The sequence below is a fragment of the Leiobunum rupestre genome, chromosome 6 (genome assembly GCF_980474605.1).
Source record: "Leiobunum rupestre chromosome 6, qqLeiRupe1.1.hap1, whole genome shotgun sequence".
Classification (NCBI taxonomy): domain Eukaryota; kingdom Metazoa; phylum Arthropoda; class Arachnida; order Opiliones; family Sclerosomatidae; genus Leiobunum; species Leiobunum rupestre.
In genome coordinates this window covers 47817155-47837855 of record NC_143389.1, presented here as the reverse complement: position 1 = coordinate 47837855, position 20701 = coordinate 47817155, and the positions used below count along the sequence as shown (strand labels likewise).

The 20701-nt window shown below is 38.1% G+C and overlaps 4 protein-coding genes across 4 annotated transcripts; 3 read left to right on the top strand and 1 right to left on the bottom strand.

Annotated features, from left to right (window-relative positions):
• The first annotated feature begins 4546 nt into the window (after nt 1-4546).
• On the top strand, nt 4547-8932 carry LOC149941258 (WD repeat-containing protein 70). The gene is made up of 17 exons (XM_090177346.1): nt 4547-4595; nt 5052-5109; nt 5255-5386; nt 5450-5539; nt 5604-5764; nt 5829-5888; nt 5951-6084; nt 6150-6303; nt 6372-6448; nt 6507-6684; nt 6752-6851; nt 6912-6996; nt 7074-7212; nt 7273-7373; nt 7432-7511; nt 7570-7855; nt 7916-8932. Exons 2-17 carry the CDS (start codon nt 5061-5063, stop codon nt 7995-7997), a joined length of 1908 nt encoding a protein of 635 aa, XP_090033472.1. The 5' UTR covers nt 4547-4595; nt 5052-5060; the 3' UTR covers nt 7998-8932.
• Alg2 (alpha-1,3/1,6-mannosyltransferase Alg2) lies at nt 8012-9687 on the bottom strand. The gene is made up of 3 exons (XM_090177347.1): nt 9089-9687; nt 8824-9024; nt 8012-8761 (listed from the first exon to the last, which is right to left on the bottom strand). The coding sequence occupies exons 1-3, from the start codon at nt 9579-9581 to the stop codon at nt 8211-8213; spliced, it is 1245 nt and encodes a 414-aa protein (XP_090033473.1). The 5' UTR covers nt 9582-9687; the 3' UTR covers nt 8012-8210.
• A 6307-nt stretch (nt 9688-15994) lies between these two features.
• LOC149941256 (uncharacterized) lies at nt 15995-16892 on the top strand. Its single transcript, XM_090179442.1, has 2 exons — nt 15995-16362; nt 16426-16892. Exons 1-2 carry the CDS (start codon nt 16341-16343, stop codon nt 16890-16892), a joined length of 489 nt encoding a protein of 162 aa, XP_090035568.1. The 5' UTR covers nt 15995-16340.
• Nucleotides 16893-17309: 417 nt separating this feature from the next.
• Nucleotides 17310-18775, top strand: LOC149941255 (ATPase ASNA1 homolog). The gene has a single exon (XM_090178860.1). It carries the CDS (start codon nt 17425-17427, stop codon nt 18430-18432), a length of 1008 nt encoding a protein of 335 aa, XP_090034986.1. The 5' UTR covers nt 17310-17424; the 3' UTR covers nt 18433-18775.
• Nucleotides 18776-20701: the final 1926 nt, after the last annotated feature.

Below are 20701 nucleotides of genomic sequence, written 5' to 3'. Positions count from 1 at the left end.
CTTTGGTAAGCATTCTGGATCTACAGTGCCAAAATTCACACTACAAGGTGTTGGTCTGGATTTAGGGAAAAATCACACCTACTTAGGAGTTACGTTTTGCGACAAGACAAATTGGATTCGTCACGCGCAGTCGCATGAATTTTTCTCGCGCTATTTTTCAATTTCGTTTTGAATTCTGTTTTTAGATTTAGGCTTAGCGAAAACTTTTATATATAATTATCTTTTTTCTTAGCGGAGTCACTGTAATATAGATCAGGGATTAGCGGAGTAGCCGTTGTATTGATTAGGCAACGGGCTTTGAGGTGGCTTGTTGGTTATCTTACCTCCACAATGCCAAAAAAGCGCCAAACTAAAACTATGACAACACATGATAACGTTAATTCCATTGGTTGGGTTTGGTGCGATGACTGTCACAGATGGGACCTTTTCGAGAACTCTACTCTTTTTGGCTCAATTGAATATGAAGATATAATCGACTCTACTGTTTTTTCTTGCCGACCATCTCTGCTAAGCAAACAGTACTCGAAAATGAACTCTCACTCATCAAGGCGGATGCTGTCTCTCTTCGCAACTCTGAATCCTCTTCCACGGGTCAGCTCATTGCGCTTGACACTGCTCTACAACTCACCAAGACAGAAATATCTAGCTGCGTCTCTGCAGTTTCGGATCTGCAATCCAAGCTTCTAGACATAGAATCTTCACGAGTTACTGAATTCGGCAAACTCTCTATTCAACTTTCTTCTGATACCTCTAGTATCAAATCGGATCTCGACGCCGAGTTCCGTGTATTTACAAGCAAACTCTCGGATGATTCTTCAAAACTTAAATCTGATCTTGATTCTCACATTCTCAACCTTACAAAAAAACTCTCCGCGGACTCAACTAGTATACGTTCCGACCTGGATTCTACGCTTCAAGTTTTCTCGCAAAAATTAGACCTCCAAACTTCCACTATTGCTAATAGTGTTTTTGACAAACTAAACCCTATCTTACAACAGAGGGAATTGTCCTATTTTAACAAGATTGAAGAAACCTTTTGCTCTTCCGCCAAAGTTGAAGAACTTCTCTCTGAAGCAAAGTCTTCATTTTCTTCCAGAATTGAGACTGCCTGTGCGGAATCTGTCTCCACTATCTCTCGACGTAACAATGTGCTATTGTTTGGATTTACGGAATCTTCTCCAGAGGATGATCACAGAGTCATTTCTGACTTTCTATCTGGCTGTGGCCTTCCCAGCTTTGTCCGACTCTTTAGGTTGGGTAGGGTCTTACCTCCCACCGGTGCTCGCCCTCGTCCCATCAAAGTTGTACTGGAGTTTCCCCATCAAAAATCTAAACTCTTCAACTATATACGGCAACAGCGTCTCTTGGATGGTAACTTTCCCTACTCTGCGCGTGATGACTTCACCCCTATTCAGCGTGGTTTTTATGCCAAGGCCAGAGAGGAACTCGACGCTAAAATCAAATCTGGCGATCAAGGATGGGTGATCCGTAACTTCAAAGTTGTGAAAGCTTTCCAACCCCGTTCACCTCGTGATACCCAGAGCTCTCGGCCAATCCTCGGGGATTACTTACCTCTTCCACCCCATCAAATGTGCCTCACTCCCCCACTGCTACTCATTTTACCCACCCCGTCCAGTCCTCTAGATCTTCTACTGTTACCGGTGCTATCCCTAAGATTGCGTTTTTCTAATCAAGTTAACAAAGTGTCTTAAAAAATTCGATCTACCACTGGTGTAATCCGTCGTAACCTACTCTTTCGCTCCCCCAAAACTATCCAGACTCTCTATAACTCACTGGTACTTCCCCACTTGGATTTCTGCTCCCCAGTCTGGAAACCCCACCTTCAATCAGACATACTTGCCCTCCAGAAAGCTCAAAATTCTTTTACTAAACTCTCCCACAAAATTTATCGTCTCCCTGCCACCATTCGCCTGCGTTTGCTTCGTATCGACCCTGTTCACCTGCGTCATCGTATTAACAATCTCTGCTTGCTCCACGACTTTTTCTACAACAACTTATTGCTAAACTTTTCTGATTTCTTTTCCGTTAACCTCACTCTTACCCGCGGTCACACCCTAAAGCTAGCAAAGCCTAGAGTCTCTTCCTCTCAACGACAAAATCATTTTTCTTGTGGGGTCATAAATGATTGGAACTCTTTACCCAATGATATCGTATCAATACTAAATAGACACACATTTCGCCGCCAAGTCTCTGACCATTGACGTAAAATATTCACCCCTAAATTTGTTATATGAATTTTAATTTAGTCTATACAATTTGCTCCTCTAGTCTCTAATATTAAATGTGTTTTCCTATGTTTTTCATTACATTTTGTCCTTAGTCAATGCTTCACAATTGAAATGTTTATAACTTTTTTTTAAACTATTTCCATAAAAGTTCTCCCCTAAATTTGTTATATGGTTTTAATTTAGTCTATTTGCTCTTTATACTAGCTTATTCTTAATCGCACAATTTATCATTACTATTTAATTGTTATATCAAGGACGGATTTAGTTAACCTAAATCCGTCCTTGGTTATATTCATTGCTTCTCATTTGAATTAATTATAACTTTTTTTCTGTTCCACCTTTACTCTGTAATCTGTTTTTGATGCTCAAAAAGAAGCCCTACTGGTGGCTTATTGAGCAGATTTAAATAAATAAATAAATAAGTATCCCGTATGCAGTGGGCAGTGAAAAATGTGTCCAGCCAATCGTACAATAAATACACAGTTTCCCGTACCCTTTGGAAGGCTGTTGCTGTACCTACCATTACCTTTGCGAACGATGTTTTGACTGTTTCTCCGTCCGCTTTAAAAGCGTTTGACTATGCCCAAAGGGAGGTTGGGCGTTCGGCACTGTCTGTGGGCCCGTTTGCAGCTAACGCAGCTATCAGGGGCGAAATGGGCTGGAGCATTATGGAAGATAGAGAAGCGGCTAGTAAGCTAAAATACCTTGGTTGGCTCATGATGATGCCCCCGACTATGTTACCTGGGGTGGTATTCCGCTCGCTGAGACAAGAGGGCGTTGAAACCTGTTTATTCAAGAGGATTGCGCAATTAGATCGTAGCTATGGCAAGGGCACTACACGGGGAAGTGCTTCTACAGAAAGCCAGTGGTTTAGTATAGTCAGTCGCGAAGTTCGGAAGGCAGCTGAGCTACGTTGGCAAAACGAGGTTAAGAATTAGGAAAGCTTGAGCATAGACAGTATATATCCCTAAGGGGACGAGAATACGCTCTGATTTTTAGACCCCATCACAGTCACTTTGCGGCCAGCTGCAAGAGTTCGTGTCGATGCTAGGGCCCCAACTGAATAAAGACGGCCGTACTTTAAAAACGGGAACTTTCAAGGTCATTTGAAGCGCTTAGAAAGTTAGAAGCTCTCGTGTTTCCCCCCCTCTTTCAATAACAGAGCGTCAGTGAGAGAAACAGCGACGTTAATGCAGTGGAAGGTAGGCGATTTCTCGTCCCCTTAGGGATATATACTGTCTATGGCTTGAGCTACTATAGTGCGAAGCCAAAACCCAAAGCTGAAACGTTTTACGATGGATCCCGGAGCAGTGGACTGCTGTTTGATGCGCGGTCAGGGTCATTGTTAACAGGAGAGCGACAAAAGAGATTGGCGGGCATCTCCCCCGAGTGAAAACTTTCTGGACACGAATTGGAATACCTGGCTCATGTACTGTTCAACTGCCCTATAAATGATGTGGATGAAGATGTCAGAGATTGGCGAGCAACTAATGTCCAGTGGCATCGCCAGACCCTTTTTGGGGGGCCATGGCCCCTCCAAATTCAAAATACAGCTGACGACTCGCACGTCCCGAAACAGCTGTAGCGTTTCTAAATAAACGTATTATTGTGCAACGTAACCATTACTAAAATCGCAATTTTTTGTAATTGAATGAACAATGCCGCCCATAGAAAATGCCACCCGGGGCAGACCGCCCCTCTAGGTACGCCACTGCTTATCTTAGGGAATCAGGTTGCTTAAGTGTGTTTTGTAAAACCGAAGGGAAAAATATATATTCGGAATTGCATCCTATCCAAGTTCTACTAGAAATATTTGGACCAGATTGGCCCCCCAAAATGAAATCCCTGGCGACACCACTGCTAATGTCGGTTCGTCTTTGGAGGAAGTCATTGGTCTATCTGAGATAAAGATGGAGTTGGATGGTTTAAAACATATTTTGGCCACGTGGAAAAAATTAAGAAAAGTGGAGACGAATAAATTTACTCAATTAAACATGTCTTTGGGTGTGTTTTCTCCCTAGCCTCTCGTCCCTTTAATAGTTAAATTATAGTTTTGTTATTTTCTTTTTTATTTTGCTAATTATTTAGCCAAATGTTGCGTTAAAGGGGCTCCAAAGTTCGGTGGCCAAATGTGTGTAAAGTCAGTAAAGTGGTTGGGGGGAAGGAAAAGCATGCTCAATTTTCTTTTTTTTTTGCCACCGAACTTTGGAGCCCCTTTAAGTGTTTTTGTTAATGTAAACAAACTACAGAATGTGCTTATGTCCTTTTTTGTTATTTTTCTTTTTCTTTAACTGTGCTCCTTTATGTGATGCCGCCCCGATACAAAGGGGTTGTACTGTTGTACAGGTTGAAATTAAATCTTGAATCTTGAATCTTGATTAGTGTGCCTTTCAGTGTCGTAACTAGGAACTCCGCCCCCCCCCCCCCCCGCGAAAAACAACTCGAGGCCCTTTTAAATAGCACCGATTTTAATCATAAACGTTTGGGGGCCCCTAGTTCTCGCATCCCCGCGCACCGTGGGGTCCGCGGGGGCGCTATTTACGCCACTGGTGCCTTTGTTTGTGTTTAGTGGATTAGAAAATTATTTCCGTTATTTTATGACTGTCGAAAACCATTTTAAAATGTTTGGTTGTTTACATACGTCCATATATAAAGTTTGTTTTTTCGCGATACCTACTTTATCCTACAATTTATATTTCGCATTTTGGAATTCTGGTTTTTGTTAGCAGTTCCCCGATTTTTTTAAAGTGTTTTTGGACCGCCGTCAATTATTGGATTCAATTTATTTATTATGTCTCAAAGTTGAATAAAATGGAAGAAGATTTGGAAGAAATGCGTCTGATGCGTGCAAAATTACATGGTAAAATTATCTTTCTCTATAATTTAAAAAAATGTAATTAAAGAACCAAAACCCTAATCTTGCACTAAAGGTTTAAAAGTCTTATAAATCATGGACTAATTAATAAATCAACCCCTTTACATATTTGCTTTATTTACCATTAAAGCAAAAAACCAAAAATTTCAAAAATTATATAAAAATTTGAAACCAACTGAACCTGTTATGGTTCTGGAGAAAAGAGAAGATAATGATCCTGAAATCAGTGAAATGTCGAAGATGATGGGATTCTCTGGATTTGGTAAATAAAATCGACATTGATTCACTGATTTGATTCCTTTTCATCTAAATACCATTTTTAAAGGAAAAAAAGCTAGAACCTTTGATTTAGATGCTCTTATTGAACAGACAAGAAGAACGGCTAAAGAACTTAGTGCGGCAGCTGTGATTGAAGGTCATAGTGTAAAATCTTTTAAGTTATTAAGGCAGCAAATTGAAATTTTACTTTCTAACCACAGAACAATCTAGCTCAAGCAAGGATTTCCAGAAAAAAGATGACGAAAATAGTGATGATTCTGATGATCAAATAGGTCCACCATTACCACCAAGTACCGTCAGTAATACTACAGTTGAAGATGAGGATGATGACGTTGATCAAGAATCGGACGAAGTTATTGTTGTAATGCTTATAACTATTTTCTTTTGAATATTTCGTAATATTGATATGCAGTTCCATTTCATAGGATAGATATAAAAAAGTTCCAGCTAGCCACGAAGTTCTTCTTCACCATGGAGATAAAAATGTAAATAATTATTCATAAAAATCTTTGAAACAAATTTTTTAATTAACATTTTGATTTTACAGGTTTCCGCTCTGGCACTAGATCCAAATGGTGCTAGGCTGGTGACTGGTGGCTACGACTTTGATGTTAGATTTTGGGATTTTACTGGAATGGATAATTCTATGCAATCTTTCCGATGTTTAAAACCTTGTGATTGGTAAATTAATGGCTAATGTCCATTTACCTTTGATAATTTACTATGTTATTGTTCTACTCTTTTAGCCACCCAATATTAAATTTAGAATATGGAATAACAGGTGACAATATATTGGTGATTGCTGGAAACTCACAAGCAAAAATTTTAGATCGCGATGGCTTTGAAGTATTAGAATGTAGTAAAGGTGATCAGTATATTACTGATATGGCAAGAACTAAGGTATTGAATATCATCTTAATTAAAATTCATGGAATTCACCAAATAATAATTGTTGGAAATTAATTTAGGGCCACGTTGCAATGTTGAATGACGGATGTTGGCATCCGAAGGATAAAACTGAATTCTTAACTTGCTCCAATGATGGGTAATAAATTTCACTAATACCACAAGTGATAGATTTATTTTACATTATTATTATTTAGAACACTGAGAATATGGAAAGTAGCTGACCCCAAGGCTCAGAAATACACTATTAAACCTCGTCAAGATAGAGGTTTAAGAGCTATTCCTTCCACCTGTCGTTATAGCAGGGATGGGAATTTAGTCGCTGGTGCTTGCAGAGATGGATCTGTTCAGATGTGGGATCACAGGAAGAATTTTGTAAACTCCAAATACTGAAGAGTTGCCCTTCTTTTCCTTTAATACTTTGAAAATTGTAAAATTGTAGGTCAGTACTGCTATCTTGATGAGAAATGCTCATCAGAATGGAAGTGACATCTCATCCCTATCTTTTTCATATGATGGGAAAGAAATAGCAACCAGAGGATGTAAGAATTTTTAAGGCCCTTGATTATTCACATGAGGTAAATCTTTTTGTATTTGAACAGGTGACGACACATTGAAACTGTGGGATTTGAGACAAAATAAAAAACCTCTTAATGTTGCCGATGGCTTATTCAACTTATTTCCCATGTAATTATTCTAATAGAAGTTCCAATTATCACAATATTTGAGTATAATTTTTAATGACTTATTTTGCACAATTTTAGAACTGATTGTATGTTCAGCCCTGATGATAAAATTGTTTTTACTGGGGTTTCATTAAAGAAAGGAGAAACAAATGGAAAGCTAGTTTTCTTTGACAAAAACACTTTTAAGTTAACGGATGAAATTGAAATTCCAGGATCTGTAAGTTTAAAAGTCGCCTATTATTGTATTTAATTGAAAAATCTGAATACACCTATCTAGGGAGCGATAAGGTCCACTTGGCATCCTAAACTGAATCAAATTTTAGTCGGAACATCAAATGGAAATGTAAAGGTTTATTATAACCCACAACTCAGTGAAAGGTAACATTTTATCCTTTGAAAATTCAAAACAGACTTAAAATGTTTGGTCTCTTTTAAGAGGTGCAAAATTATGCGTTATAAAAACCAAAAAGAGGGTCAAGGATGTAGAGATGATAGCCACGCAACAAATTATTACACGTATGATAATAGCATTACTTATTGAGTTAAGTACCAGCTATATTTTTATCTATTACAGCTCATGCACTTCCAATGTTCAGAGAAGATAGACCACGAAGCATTAGGAAACAACAGGAGAAGGATCGTAAAGACCCAGTAAAATCAAGGCGCCCTGATTTACCAGTTACTGGTCCGGGTCAAGGTGGGAGACTGGCTTCAGCTGGGAATACTCTTTCGTCTTACATTGTTAGAAATTTGGGTCTAAAAAAGAAGGTAGATGATAACGTGGACCCAAGAGAAGCCATTTTAAAATATGCTAAAGAGGCTGCTGAAAATCCCTACTGGGTTACACCAGCATACAAACAGTAAGTTCCCCTTAAAAATGACAAATCCTTCAAATGGGTTTACTTTCTCTACTATTGTAGGACTCAACCCCAAGCCATTTTCCAACCTCAGGAAGAGGTTGAAGATGAACCCGTTGCAAAGAAAAAGAAAACACCAGTTTAAGAACAAAAGTTATTTTTATATTTATCAGATTAAATAGTAAAAATAAATTAAGCTCCATGGTAAACGCGTAACTTATAACAGTATGGAAGATTAATATTAGACAGGTTAATATAGGTTGAAGATGTAGAGTAAACAGTCTGTGCCCAATTATGCTACAACTACATTCCTACACCTTATAATGCAAGCTTACCCTGTCTATTGCACAAAAAAAATTCAGTTTGATTTTCTTGCCTGCTCATTATCATTTGTAGTTTGTGGATTTTTAGTAACATCCAAAACAATTTTAGATAATGATTTCTCAAATGTGTCAAAAGAGAAATTAGTTTTAACCCTAATATGACCCTCACTTCCCATTTCCTTAGCTACACTCCTGTCAAGGACAAATTTTTTCATTGCGCTCGCAAATGATTCTGGGTTTGGTTGACAAAGAAAACCAGTTTCATTGTCCACTACCGTTTCTAGGGGTCCTCCGCTATTGGCAGCTATTACAGGTCTATTCATGTACATAGCTTCAAGGGGTACTATCCCAAAGTGCTCATTTTCTGGTGTATATATCACTGCGGTACAACTGTGAAGTAATAGTTGCTTATCCTTGTCTGATGGTGACTTCAAAAATGTGACATATTCTTTTATTCCAAGAACTTCAGTCAAGGATTGAAGCTCTTGCTCGTAACTAATATTTTCCTGTAGTCTTAAATCATATCCTCCTGCTATTACTAAGTGAATATCTCGATTTATAGGATCAAGATGTTCTAATAGCTTCTCTATAAAAAAAAACAAAAAAATATTAACACATTGGTGTTTTAATAGTATATGGTATACATACTCATAGCGTGAATGGCTAAAGCCAAGTTCTTTTTTCGTTCATATCGATTTATTGACAGAAAGACTGTTTTAACTGATTTTAAATTAAACTTGCTAAAGTCTCCTTGTAATGGTTTGTCAAATTCAACAAAATTTAAACTTGGGTATAAGACTTTAATTTCAATATTTTGCAAACTTTTGAAAGTTTTCCGGAAAATGTTGGCTGAAAAAAAAACTGTAAATAAGTTTAAATGTGAATATATAAATAATTTTGAAATATTTTATACCAGTGAAATGACTGTTAACTAGAACAACATCAGCCATGCCCGTAGTTTTTTCTTCTAACCAATCCAAAGGAGCGCGATATAATTTTTTCAAAATACTTTCTCTTTTTGTTAGCAGTTGGTCAGGAAAGTGACAATAGAATATTATTTTAGCCTTTTGACGCTGGAGAATTGGAATGCATGCTGACACAATATCGCATACAATTACATCTGGTTTGAGATCGCTCTTATATACTAAAAACCATGCAGCATAGATCATTCTGAAATATGCAAATAGCGCTGTGCATCTCCCAAAAATGCTCCGAGGAATTTTATCTCCTATAACAGTTACTTTAATTGTGCCATCTCTTGTTTCGTTGAAACAGTGATTAACATCATGGTGGTTAGTGAGAATAAGCACGTCGTTATCTTGAGATTTAAGCGCTACAGCTGCGTCAACGATTAATCTTTCAGCGCCTCCGATTCCCAGATCGGGGTGTATAAAAACCACTTTCATTATGTTATTAGATATTTACCATTTATACTTAAAAGAAACTTGAAATACAATACTAAGCACACATTCGTTTAAATGACAGAACATGAATAAATCGGGTCATTTAAAGCAGACGACGGAAAGTCCCAGAGCTCAGCGACCATAGAGATAGAAAATAAGTAGAGGCCCAGCCAGAAGGAAAAAAAACAAAAAAAGAGCTTTTTTATTTTTTTTTTTTTAGATACACAAACATCAGTGTCGACCAGAGGCCTTAAACACCAGCACACACACAATAACTTATTAATCAGGGTGAGATATGTGTAACGGCCACGCCAACGGGGGGATACGTGGGGACAGGGATACCCATGGCGGAAGTATCCCGACCACCCGTTGGGGGATTGGTAGTCGTCCTCACTCGGCCTTCCACAAACTCTGCCTCCCGGACGCCTGGGATTACAGGAGTGAGCCACTACCATAGAAATCTCATAGGTAACTAGAATGCTGCCGCCTACGGCCGAGCTTGACGCCAGTTCGCCTTGAACCTTCAGCCAATGAGAGGCCGTAGAGTGGTTCCGCCAAGGAGGATAATAATTCTCCTTGGATCCGCTACTATAGCGGGAGATAGGTGACGTCATTCTCTCTGGTGACATTAAATTCTTGGCAGAACCACTCTTTGAGCTCTGATTGGCTGAGATCTGGCTCTATTTCGCCTAAAATTAAATGGCCGACTTTAGCTCGACGCTAACGAGGTTTTTTTACATCTTTAAAGTAACTTATGTTTAATTAAAGTAATCAAATCGTGTAAGAGTACATACTCAGAAAAATGAAGAATGGTTCAAAATTCCGTAATTAAATATTTAAGGAGTTATTACTCAAACAAAAACACATCTTTTCACAGGTTACTGTTAGAAATAGTTGTTTTACGAGCAATGGTTATGGGGAAAACCGGTGCAGAGTAATGGTTTATCGCGAATATCTACGTTAGTATTGTATGTACGGCTATAAAGCCAAGTATGAACATTAGGGTCCGGCTATTTCCTACAAAAAATGTTCTATGAACATTTTACATACGAGCAATCGTTGTGTCGTAATCGCGGTTTTAACGTTGTACCTGAAACGCGTCTTATAATTTTGCGCCTTCGTTGACTTAAAACGCATCCGCCGCTCTTCATGTAACCGCGTTTAAAATTTACCACCCAGCTAACTCTTGTTATTTTTGCAATAAATCGCTTGAAAATGAAGCTATTGTGAAGGTTGTGTGAGACAAAATGATGGGAAAGTCGGAATAATGGGTCACTTCAATTTAAGTTCATATTGACTGCCGTAAGGAATAAATCCAAAAGACCAGTATCAATGCTTTGAAAAGTAAACACGACACCGATGAGACTGTTCGACATGTAGAACGCGAGCGAATCAACCTACCAAATGATATAAGAAATATTCAACATACAAATTTTCCCGTTTATATGAACCATAGAAATCTCATAGGTAACTAGAATGCTGCCGCCTACGGCCGAGCTTGACGCCAGTTCGCCTTGAACCTTCAGCCAATGAGAGGCCGTAGAGTGGTTCCGCCAAGGAGGATAATAATCCTCCTTGGTTCCGTTACTATAGCGGGAGATATGTGACATCATTCTCTCCGGTGACATTAAATTCTTGGCAGAACCGCTCTTTGAGCTCTGATTGGCTGAGATCTGGCGTCGTCTGCCACGGCGTTTGGGCCATTTGCCAGTTACACGGCAGCATTCTAGTTACCTATGAGATTTCTATGATATGAACTTAATAGCGATTTCCACTGGGAAGCTCCGAGAGCGCCCCGAAATCGATTTCGACGTCACAGCTCGTGTCGAGATTTACAAGGATCGCGGTCGAGCGAGTTTCCCAGTGAAATACAACCTCGTTTTAAGAGCAACTCTCGGGGCGAGCATTTTAAAGTGAAATACGCGGAAAGTCATGGCGGACAATAATATTGTATTCGATAAACTTTAATCATCCATGGTTAAGCCTAGGCGTAAAGGAGAACTTACTTCATTTTCGGAGTAGGAATATACCACATCCTCTATATATCTTATTATTTTAGGCCTTTATACTATTTCCGGTGTTTGCCTTAAAAGAATTGCCTCTATTTCTTCGTCGGAACTATCCAAAGACGATTCTATAAACAAATAAGCAGCCCGAATATTTATTGTCCTATCTAGTTCCGCCATTTTTAAAAATCACGAAAACCGCTTGAAATCTGTCGATCCGTCGAATTTCTCGGATCAAAATTTTCGCTCTCAGAGCGCTCGCTGTAAGAGCGAGATTGCCAATGGAAGCACGGACTGTAAATTTTAGAGGACCGGTATTCCCGAGGTATTTTACGCCCCGTTCACCGATCAGGCTGACGGGAGTCGCTCAAGGTCATAAAAAAAACTAAAGCGCGTGTCATTCAGTCGGCCCGATTTCCAGATAACATGCGGGGGGGGGGGGGGGGGTTATCTCTATGCGTGGTACAAATGACCTTGACGGACTCTCTCTCTCTAGTTCGAAGTGATTGATGCTCGGGGAAACCAAAATTCTACAGGGGAAGGCTACGCTTTACTCGTCCTCTAAAATTTACAGTCCATGGTGGAAGACACGGATCTCGTCTCGAGCTGCTCTCGATTTCCCACTGGCTACGCGGTAACGGACCGAGGACTCGGGAGCTACGGGGCCTAGAGTAGAGAGAGAGAATACTTTAAATTACAAGGGTCTTCTAGGCTATGGCAGTAGGCTTATATGATATACATGTAGTGCTATATAGTACTATTCTTGTGATACTCATAAAATAAAGTTAACTATTTTGAATACGTTTAAAATTAATGTTACCAACATTATCTTACTTCTAAAAATGTATAGGTTTTTTAGGCTTATAAAATAACATTAGAGCATTTTACATGAGACCAGTTTAATAATTCATAAGCTAGGGGGACACTGGTCATAATTGACCAGTTTAATAATTCATAATCTAAAGGGTCACTGGTCATAAGGATATGGACTAATTAGTCCATGATAAGGACCAGTTAAATATAATACCTTATTTCCAAGGCTGGTTGCAGGTTGCTGTGAATAGCTCAAACAAACTTAACACATTAGAAAGATTGTGTGTATTCTGACCGTCGTACGTCTTGTTTCTTAAATAAACGTATCAAAAATATAAGCAACTGATGCCAATATTATATTTAAATGCAAGTATCATTATTTATAAAATCAAATTTACGAATAACGATGAGGAAAACCTAATAGCGTCTGCTTTAGCCGCTAGCTATCTGGGTTTCTATAGCGAAACAAAGGGGGCGTAGCTATAAAATAAAATTGGGCTACTTTATTTTAGGAATTTTGGAAATATTTAAAACACATTTTTAATATAAGTTCAATATATTTTAGCAAACGATGCATTTCTTAGACTAAATAAATAAATAGGTGGGCCATTTTTATTTCTATTATTTTGGGCTATGCTACCCCCTAGTGCTTCCACTTGTAGGGAATTTTCACCTTTCAAAATTAGAAAAGGAATTGTCTTCGAAATAAATAAAATGGGGAATTTTTGACTTTTTTTTAAAAACAATTTGAATTACCACTAATTTCGATCACAGATAAAGGAAATAAACATATTTTTCATTATTGATCGTTGGCAAATAAATATTGTAGTTTTGTTTTGGATAGATACACAAACCCTTGGCCCTATAACCGAAGTGGTAATTGCCCTTGAATATTAAGTTATTAACACCATCACATTGAATTATAGCAGATTTTTTAGGCGTATTTATGTTAAGATTAAGGAAAATGTTGGGTAATTTGTAACAAAGGGGAATTTTTGAGGTTACCTAGTACCATAGAAATCTTATAACATAGAATGATTCCGTATAAATACAAAATGGGCCAATTACATTTTCGGATGTTTCGTCATTATCAGCCAATCACGATTCAAAGAGTGACTACGGCAACGACTCGTTGCCATCTAGTTTGAGTTCCTGAAAATAATAATTCGATTTTAGATTACGTCACCTTAAGAACCCGCATTTGATTGGCCCATGTCAATCGAGTCACGGCCCCCTGCACGTGATTCTCTATCGCGCATGACCCACCGATGGCGCTGCTATTTTTCGTCCCTCGCCTCATATCCTTCTAACATATAGGATCCTTGGTTAACCTATCAGTAAAAGATGTGTATGACGTGAGCGCCCCTAGCGGATTATTATTTTTAGAATAGTTTTTAAATTGAAGTCAATATAAAAACCGAGCGTGGCGCTGAACTCCTACACGTTATAGTACAGTTTATAGGGGGAAAATCCTTGCTCGCGGTATTTCGACGAATGTGTTGGCCGCTGTAGCGCGAACAGTGCGTGATCAAAGTTGGCCGTGGCCGTAGTCAATGAATGGCCGCTGATAGGGCTGTGCGAATAGTGTTTTTTTTAGGTATTTGGCAAATACCAAGTACGTCGGTTTTTGGGAACCATCTGTCGATCAAATTTCGAAAATGACCAAATAATTTGACCAAATAGCGCGAAGTTTAAAGATTTGGACCAAATTCATTTTTTTATCAAATTATTCTATCAAATACCAAATTTTAGTTTGAAAAAAGTTTTTAAAGCCTTGAAACAGCTGTTCCCAAAAGGTGTTCCACGGAACCCTGAGGTTCCATGGTAGGGTCACAGGGGTTCCGAGAATTTGCAGCGCGGCCATCTTCGTTTGTGTCAATAGTCTTTTAAGATAAGTGAAAAATTAGTTGAGGTTCCGCCAGAATTAGGTGGATAATTTAGGGTTCCATAGCCAAACAACTTGGGAACCTCTGCCTTAAAGGATTTAAAGGGAGTAGTTTTACCGTTGCGTATGATTTAGTAGGTTTAACCAAGCTTAGAAAATACGTCGCTTCTGCCTTTCGCTAATATCGCTAATGAGTAAAACGATTACAATACAGCTTCAGAAAATAAGACACTTCTAGATTTTCCCCCACAAACAACCACACGCCAGTAGCAGCTGCCAGCTTACCTAGTACTCCAGTATCTACCCACTACCTAGTAGTAGCTGCCATTTGACCTTTCTTCCCAAAATAGAACATTTACCTCCATATATCCAGTAAAGAAAGGGGATCACTTTCCAGTGGCGTAGCAAGAAATTCGTCAAGGAGGGTCGAAGTTTGTGAATGTTAAGAGGGGGGTCGAGAAGGGGGTGGAAATATAGTACGGTCAAAGGTAGGCCCAAGGGGGTATGGACCAGGAAACCCCCCCTTGTCTACGCTACTGCCACTCGCCTCACTGGTCTAAATTCTGTATAATTATCTTAGAGTTCCAACTAGTCTAGATATTATCGAATCAACCCTCCCAAAATGGTTTCTTCCACTCTATAGTGTAAAGATCTACTTCATAGTTATCTTGTGCCCATACAATTCATTCCTGTTTACAAACGTCAAGATAACTTGCAAGTTTAAATTTTGTTTGCTTCGTCACTCGTGACCTTCGGTTTCGTCGCGCAGAAAAGGACGCTAGGTTTTTTTTACTAACTTAGTGCCCTCTGGCGGTAGAAATTTGATGCAATACCAATAATTTGATAAATTTGGATTAAAATCGACAAAATCAAATTAATTTTTTTTAAATAGAATAGTCGGTTTTTCAAAGTTCACTATTTGGTATTCTAGAATTTTAAAAACAAGAATTCGATTTGTCGGTGGGAATAGTTTAACCATCCTCCTTGGTTTAACCTAAAAATGACCAAATAATTTGGTCAAATCGAATGATGACGAATACTTTGCACAGCCCTAGCCGCTGATTGGCTGAAGCTTAAGCAAAGACTATATAATCAGTAGTGGTTGCTACAAAATGTCTTTGCGTCAGGTACTCCCGTAGACTGGAGCATTCTAGGTTGGAGCGCTGCCTACGTTAATCAAGGCCCGTGCGCGGTGCAGTTTTTTATTTTTTGTTTGGCAATTTAAGTTGCCGACTTCTCTCGACGCGCGCGCTGCTAGCTGGACTAAAGAATTTTAAATTCTCGTTTTCCCGCCGGGAAATGCCCCGCTCGCCCTCGCAGTTGATAGTAGGGGTTCAGCAGAAAAGGCCAAAATTTTCGGTTTGCGAAAGTATGATAGCCAATATTACAATTTGGCTTGATTTTAATTGGTAAGCTATAATTATAAAATATTTTAATTGATTCCATAGAAGTAGTCAATATGTGAGAGTATGATATCTCAATTCTCATAAGCAGGGACAAGGCTTAATGATTTTGTTATGTTATTAATTGCCAAATTAATTTCGGATGTAAAAAATTAATTGGAATTTGTAGGTTTTGAATCAAAATGGTAGTATGCATGGTGCCTAGTTGTACTATAAGTGAGAAGACGAGGAAAAGAAAGAAATTAGGAAATGATGCAAACCCTATTAGCTTTCACATGTTACCAAGAGATGAAACACTTAAAAGGAAATGGATTTTTGCAATATTTAAGACAAGCGACTGTGATAAAATAGCAATCAATGGAGATTACAAAGTGTGTAGCCAGCATTTCAAAGAAGAAGATTTTAGTAAGTCGTGCTCAAGGAAACGGTTACATCCTGACGCGGTACCAACTGTGCCCTTAAGATTGGAATCCTAAAAGCGTCTTCATACTCTAATGCTAGCCGTGGGAAAACTGTTGAAGTTTCAGAAATTCTGGGAAAAAATACCAGGAAACAAATTGAAGAGCGTAAAGAAAACAAAGAGCTGTTAGTTGTGGCACAGGCTGAAGAAATTAAAACTCTTCTTTCACCGTATCTTCAGAAACTTTTGGACTCAATGGAGAAAGTTACAGAAAATGGTACGATGTTAAACATTTATCTAAGATGTTTCAACTACAATTTTAAAACTTTTTCAATTTCAGATTATTTTTCTCCTACCATAAGAAATTGTACAATTGCTTTAATTGGAGGATATCTGGTGAGGGTTGCGGAAGAGCATTCGGAATGTGAAAACTGCGTTGAGAAGCTCACCGAACCAGCCTCGAATTCACCATTATTGAAATTAATTGAAGCCCAGGACAATGGAGTTTTACGATATCCCAGCAGACTTTTAATATCTCTTTTAACTATTGTCACAGATTTTGCTGAAAATTCTATTAATATTTTACCGAATAACCTTCTACTTGCTACGTACTGTCAAATTATTTTGCCACATTTTATGCAACCTCTTAAATGCGCCTGTCCTAACAATGCTCAATTAGTAAAGTTGTTACTTTCAAAATATTTAAAGTCACTACTGTATAACCATGCTCGCGATGCAACAGATGTCCAAGAAATTAAAAAAACCTTTAACTCTAAGCCATTATCCAGAAAAGTATTAAAAGTGTAAAGCCTAACATTGAAAATAGTTTAAAATAAAGTCTTTGAAACGTTTATCATTACAGTTTCTTTCTGTGGATGCTGGAATTACTTTTATCTTTACTTACAAATTTTAACTAGTTTTTATTTTAATATATTTATGGATGCCCCCTTGAAATTACCGCCTTATCATTTTCAAATTAATAGATGCTCCCTTATTTCGGGCCAGCTCGGAGTGCCATCTCACGGTAAAATAGAGATAAAACAAGAAGTCGCGTTTCTTAAAAGTCTCCCCCCACGAAAACACCGCGCACGGGCCTTGATTAACGTAGGCAGCGGTTGGAGTATAAGATTTCTATGCCTAGTACAGAAAAAAAACATTAACATTTTCCAAAGTGGAAGCACTGGCTACCACGACGCCACTCAAAACTGGCAGTTATGTCTGAGTCCCTGACGTCACTTAAAAATGTCGTCTTGGTGAACACGTAGGATTTGTACAGTTTTTAAGTTTAATACTATTTTTGTCATTATCAATTTAAAAGTTAATTTTAAGAGTAATTTAAATGGCCGAGTCCGATATGATGATGCCTTTGGTACCTTCTTTGAGGAACATACTGGATCAGAAATCTTTAAAATGGGTATTCGTCGGAGGCAAAGGTGGTGTTGGTAAAACAACATGCAGCTGCAGTTTAGCCGTCCAACTTTCATACGTTAGGGAATCCGTTTTAATTATTTCAACCGACCCAGCGCATAATATATCGGACGCTTTTGATCAAAAATTCTCGAAAGTACCCACATTAGTCAATGGTTTTAAAAATCTTTATGCCATGGAAGTTGATCCAAATTTGGGTGTTTCGGAACTACCTGATGAATATTTTGAAGAGACTGATCCAATGAGGATGAGTAAAAATATGATGCAAGAGATATTAGGGGCCTTTCCTGGTATAGACGAGGCAATGAGCTACGCTGAAGTTATGAAACTGGTTAAAAGCATGAATTTTTCAGTTGTTATATTTGATACTGCTCCCACTGGGCATACTTTGAGGCTATTATCATTTCCCCAAGTCGTTGAAAAGGGTCTTGGTAAAATTCTCAGACTGAAAAGTCATCTAAGTCCATTTATATCACAAATCGCATCCTTATTGGGCTTGCAAGATATTTCGGTTGATACCATGACTTCTAAAGTGGAGGAAATGCTCCCAGTTATTAGGCAAGTAAACGAGCAATTTCGTGATCCAGATCAGACAACGTTTGTGTGTGTTTGTATAGCGGAATTCTTATCTTTATATGAAACTGAACGTTTGGTACAAGAACTAACAAAATGTGGTATTGACACGCACAATATTGTGGTGAATCAACTTCTGTTTATGAATTCTGGCAACCAAACATGTTCTATGTGTGCTGCTCGATTTAGACTACAAGATAAATATGTGGACCAAATCAATGATCTTTATGAAGATTTTCACGTTGTAAAGTTGCCTCTGTTAGATTGCGAAGTAAGAGGCTCTGAGCAGGTTAAGGAATTTTCTAAGTATTTAGTAACTCCTTATTCAAGTACTGTTAAGGATTAATAGATTAGAGAAGTAGTTAGCACTTAGTTTCAAAAGATGCTATTATTTCCTTTGGTTTTGTAATAATACCAAAAGTTAGTTTTGAGCCCTTAACACTTGTTATTTTATTATTCCAACTGAATATTATATACCTTTTAACCATTTATTTAACTATAAAATGACCATAGTAACAATGTGAATGGCAGTAATAATTGTTATAATTATAAATATTGAGCTTGTAAATTACAGGAACGCCACCTTGGTGCTATATTTGTACTTATAAATAAATTTAATGCCTACATGTATTGTTCAGGCTAAAATCTATAATTTAAAAGTGATTTCCATTATGCCGCTATTAAACATTTATTGAAATCTTGGCAGTCGTTGTTTAATCTTTTGATGTTGTCTTATAAATTGTTATAATTTGATAATTTTTCCGAAAATTTTCGTACTTTTCCCATTGCTATTACGTGATTTTAGCAATGAAAAAGTAGAAAGTTTTAAAACACTTCGATCCAAATGACTTCAGTTATCACGTTATCCCAGTGGAAATTATTTCCATATTAATACAAATACTCGTTTGTACAGCCAAATTCCATTTAAAACTAATAGGTTTTCTATTAATAATTGACATCAGTGTAATACCAACAGAAATTCTCCAGTATTTTATTTTTTTTTAATTGGTTAAAATCATGAATTTTTTTAAATAATATTTTTGGGCATTCCAAGTTTCCAGTGATCACCTAAGAGCAACAAACCGGTGCCTCCGAAATTTATATTAATTTCGGAGGCACCGAACGAACACAAGGAGAACGCAGCTAGCCTTTAAACACGCTAACATAGTGTTGTGTACAAATTTCATTGGACGAGCCTTTACGCTGAACGTTTTACGGCGGGGGGAAGACAATTTCGGAATTTTTCCCGTCCGACGGAAGCAGGCGCTAAAGCGTCTAACCAATGAAAAATGTACACAAGAAAATGCACGTATTTTGACGGGTTGCTTATATATAAGATATAGATAAGGAATAGAAACTAGCTTTAGGGTAGCATTAAAACTATATATTTTAAATAATCTATATAATAAGGAGCACTTGGTACGTTGGTTTTTGGTTAGTCAGTAAGGAAGACGAAGGCGGGGCGGCGAAGTGAAAGCTGCCGGAACAGGGAAACATAGACTGCCTTTCGCTTCGTTATGGACAGGGAAATCGGTGCTCAAGGACGAGCGTATTTTTTTCTGTTCGTCATGAGGGGGGTGCAAATCAGCCTTTGGATACAGGGGTTTAAAGAGGTACAGGGGGGGTTTGGGACGAGAGAAAACCGAGTTTTTGAGTAATTTTTGCGGGGGGGGGGGGAAGGGTACCACGGTAATTCTCGCATTGAAAAGGGGCGGGGGGGTTTACTGGGGTGGTTCGACTATAGGTCTTTAGTACGAGAAAGATACGAGTTTTTGACCACGGGGGGAACAGGGTACCACGGGAATTCTCGCGTGGGAAAAGGGGGAAGGGGCGCTTACTGCGGTGGTTCGACTATTGGTAAAAGGGTGCCGTGGAAATTCTCGCTTGGCAAAAAGGGGTAGGGAGGGGGGTTTACTGGGGTGGAGTGCCTCGAAACACACAACTAGCTGAGGGCTTCTCAGCTAATAATAATCAGCTAGGCTACTACCCAAGGCACCACCTTAGGCCTAGTTCAATATAGATCGATTTAACAGGCAAAGATGACTTTAAAGGTGTAAAATTCATCCGAGGTAACATGGTGATGGCGGTATTTGTTAGTAGATGGCACTCTGATAGCAAGATGACGTCATAATTTTGATTGTCAACGATTGGTTGAAAGTTTCCAGTTTTTAGTGGATAACGGTTTTGTCGAGATTTAAAATACAAAATTATCTTCCCTGATTGGATAGTTTAAAATTGTATTATAGTGCCATCTATGGCGGAGAGTGTTAACTACTGTTAAAATTAATTGTTAAATTCAATTAAATTACAAAAATTATATATTTTTAATAAGAATTTAAAGTAATATAATTTAGTGATTAATTAATAACTTTTGAAAAAAGTTAATTTTTCATAAACTTTATAGTGTCGCCATCTACCTCAAACATTATTAAATAGGAATGTACCTCGGGTGGATTTCGCCCCTTTTTGCATATTTCCCTGTATGCAATATGTGAATGCGTCTATAGGTCCTAACGTGTAATTCTATTTTTTCTACATAGACTTCGAATATATTTAATGCAGGACGTACAGACCTTTCTAATACTGGAAATCATCTTACTTATTACGTTTTTCTT